This window comes from Lissotriton helveticus, chromosome 5_1 (genome assembly GCF_964261635.1).
Source record: "Lissotriton helveticus chromosome 5_1, aLisHel1.1, whole genome shotgun sequence".
Classification (NCBI taxonomy): Eukaryota; Metazoa; Chordata; class Amphibia; order Caudata; family Salamandridae; genus Lissotriton; species Lissotriton helveticus.
Window position 1 is genome coordinate 1,271,620,057 of NC_136065.1, and position 3,732 is coordinate 1,271,623,788.

General features: G+C 41.5%; 1 protein-coding gene across 1 annotated transcript; it reads right to left on the reverse strand.

The window, feature by feature from the left end:
* Positions 1-1,637: 1,637 nt before the first annotated feature.
* Positions 1,638-2,576, reverse strand: LOC144752639 (olfactory receptor 6F1-like). The gene has a single exon (XM_078640518.1). The coding sequence runs from the start codon at positions 2,574-2,576 to the stop codon at positions 1,638-1,640; it is 939 nt and encodes a 312-aa protein (XP_078496644.1).
* Positions 2,577-3,732: the final 1,156 nt, after the last annotated feature.

Genomic DNA, 3,732 nt, shown 5'->3' on the forward strand with positions numbered 1-3,732 from the left:
TGAAGTAGGGCAGCACAAGAGCGAGGGAGTAGGGAAAAGAAGGGCAAGCGGGGCTCACAGGGCGGGTAACAGGGTGCGCCCAATCTGATCTGATAGAATTCTATATACCGCTGCGATTCCGTATTAGTAAGGGACGCCCTAAACACGTCTCTTCCTAATATTGAATCGGTATGCATTTGCGATTCTAAATTGTGATTTGGTAATATGTTACCAAATTGCAATTTGGAATTCCTACATACCAAAATGCATTTTACCGGTCGAAAATGGCCCGATTCTGCATGTGAGGGGTAAAATGCATGATGCATGTGGCCCAAAGTGTCTCAGAACCTGTTTGCTATTCCCAATGGGTTGCAAATGAATTTGCCTCATGAATATTTATGAGACAGTTCGCATTTTGCAAACCATTGGGAATAGTTGGCACTCAAAGGAATGGTGGTCTGCTGTCTGTTACTGCTTTTTGAATAAAGTTAAAGGAAAACGAGATGCATTTTTGAAAAATGAAAAGATTTCTTTTAATTTTTTTAGAGTGGGCAGTGGTCCGGAGAACCTCTGCCTTCTCTAAAAAAAAGGGTGCCACCATTTACAAAGGGGTCCCTTCGGAACCCCTTCCGGTTTGCGAATGACTTACCACCAACTTAAAGTTGGTGGTAACTGTGTTTTTTTTGCGACGCATTCCGGTCACAAAACATTTCTATATACCAGTGTGACTCCCTATTAAGAAGGGTTGCCTTTAACATGCCCCTTCCTAATAGTGACTCGCAAACCCTAGCTTGTGAGTCGGTAATAGGTTAGTGGCTCGCAAAATAAGGTTAGTACATGGCGAAAAGCATTTTACCCCAAAGGCAAATGGGCCATTTACGAGCAGGACAATGCTTCGTACATTTGGCCCATAGTTCTCACAGATACAGAAAATCTCTTAGGGTGTGAAGAAGTTGTTCTTACTCTAGGACTTTGTCCTTGGTGAACAAGAGACTAAGGGCCAGATGTATGTAGCTAGTATCTTGTGATTCCCTAATTGCGAATCACAAGGATTTGCAATTAAGAAATTGCAAAATGCAATGTATGAAGGTGTATAGTACACCTTTTGCGATTCCTAAGGGGTCGCAAATCACCTACAAGTAATGAGGTAGGTTGCAATTTGCGACCCCCTAGGAATCGCAAAAATCACGGGGATGGTGGCCTGCTGAGATCAGCAGACCACCATGTCCCTGTTTGCTTTTCAATAAAGCAATCTTTATTTTTTGTAAAGTAGTCCGTTTTTCTTAAAGGAAAACGAGATGTTTTACAAAACGAAAAATTAAGTTTGCTTTTCACTTTTTAAGAGCAGGCAGTGGTCTGTGGGACCACTGCCTGCTCTTAAAAATAGTTTTACAAACATTCACAAAGAGGAAAGGGTCCCTAAGGGACCCCTTCCCATTTGCGAATGGGTTACCACCTACTTGAAGTAGGTGGTAAAATGCAAATGTTTTGCGACCGCAATTGCGGTCAAGAAACATTCATACATAGCGATTCAATTTGGTATTAGGAAGGGACGCCCTAAACACACCCCTTCCTAATAATTGACATTGTCAATAATTGACATTTATTGACTGCTGGCACATTCGAGTACTTTCTTTGCCTGCCAACTATTAGAACATTTAGACATTGATCTTCAATCTATCCACTGCCTTCCTCAGGGCTGTCTTCACCTCTTTGTTTCTCAGGCTGTAGATAATGGGATTTAACACTGGAGTAACAAAAGAGTAACAGATGGATACCAATTTTTCATGTTGGAAATTGGCCCTAGCGCTGGTCCGGACGTACATAAATATGACTGCCCCATAATAGATGCTGACTACGGTGAGGTGGGAGGCACAGGTGGAGAAGGCCTTCCGCCGCCCCACGCTGGACGAGATCCTCAGGATGGCAATGATGATATTGACATAGGACACCAATGTGAAAAGACAGCAGCTCAGGATGACGAACGACGAAGCCACAAAGAAAGTGACTTCTACATGGAAGATGTCTGTACACGAAAGGCTGATAAGAGGAGCAAAGTCGCAGTAGAAATGATCAATTTGCCGTGGACCACAGAAGTGCAACTGGGAGATCAAAATGGCTGGCGCAAGAGGAGCCAGGCAGCCACTTGTCCACGTGCCAAGGGCCAGAAAAAGACAGGTCTGCCTGTCCATAATGACAGGATATTGTAGAGGGCTGCAGATGGCCACATAGCGGTCATAGGACATGGCTCCCAGCAGAAAGTTCTCGGTGCCTGCCAGGAAAAAGAGGATATAGAACTGCACGATGCAGCTGTTGACTGGGATGGTGCAGTCTTGCATGGCTAGGTCAGAGAGCATCTTGGGTATGAAGGTGGAAGTGAACCAGATCTCAAGGAAAGAGAAGTTGCAGATGAAGAAGTACATTGGTTTGTGGAGGCGCCGGTCGAGCTTGACAGCAACAATTATCAGGACATTTGCTGTGATAGAGAAGAAGTAGATAACCAAGTACAAAATGAAGAGGAAAATTTGTGTTTGCAGAGGTCCGGGGAATCCCACAAGAATGAAGTTAATTACAATAGTTCTGTTTGTAAGGTCCATTTCACTTTCTTCTCTTTCACTGTAATGTGAAAATAAAACGAAAGGTTATTTCAGACGTACTACAGGAATTCCCTTAAACCTTTAAGCGGCCTCAGCAGTGTGTATGTGTGTGTGTGTGTGTGTATATATATATATATATGTATATATATATATATATATATACATATATATATATTCACAGAAAAAACCATAGGTTATAGACCATATATAGTTAGGAATTAGCATTTACAAAACCTTGAAAATTCACTGAAAAAACCATAGGTTATAGACCATATATAGTTAGGAATTAGCATTTAGAAAACCTTATTTTACTCACACAAAACCATTGAAATTCCATATATAGTTAGTTGCACTAACTATATATCGCGCACCCGCAATCCACTGCTGATGATGTCACATATTACATCATTCATGACATGGTCAGTGACATCACTGATGACATCACTGATGACATCTCAAATGACATCACTGATGACATCACTGATGACGTCTCATTTGGATTCATTCTTGTGCTAATACGATAAACCTCTTCAGACTCTAATATAACCTTAGATACACTCAGTGTATACAGACACTCACACACTGCCACTCATCCATGGAGTTACTCACACACCCAGTCAGTCATGCAAAGAAACAATCTCACCTCCATTTCTTCAACTATACAGTTATACACACCTTACTTATTGAAACATATACTAACACATATTTACTCTCTTATACAATCCCTGATACAAGTTCACAATGATCGATACAACCACTCACTCAGTGGCTCTCATGCACAGTTATTTATATATGCCAACTCTCACATGTACTGTGTTTTACATATGTACTTACTATGACATGTAGCATTGAGATATCCATTCACTCATCAATACACTCATGCACACAGTCAACTGCCCATGTAGCTGTTTCCACATGCACTCTTGAACTCATACACCTAGTGAATAAACTGCTCACACATCTATGCACAGAGTCACACACCTTCCAGCCACCCCCACACAAACTCAATCTCCCATAGAAATACTTGGGCAACCAATTAATAACACATATAGCCTCTCGTATAGCTAATGATCAACACATGCAGCAGTTTACATCACAACAGACATAATGATGCACAAATTAAGACAGTTTAGTCACTAACCCATGCATTCAGTGA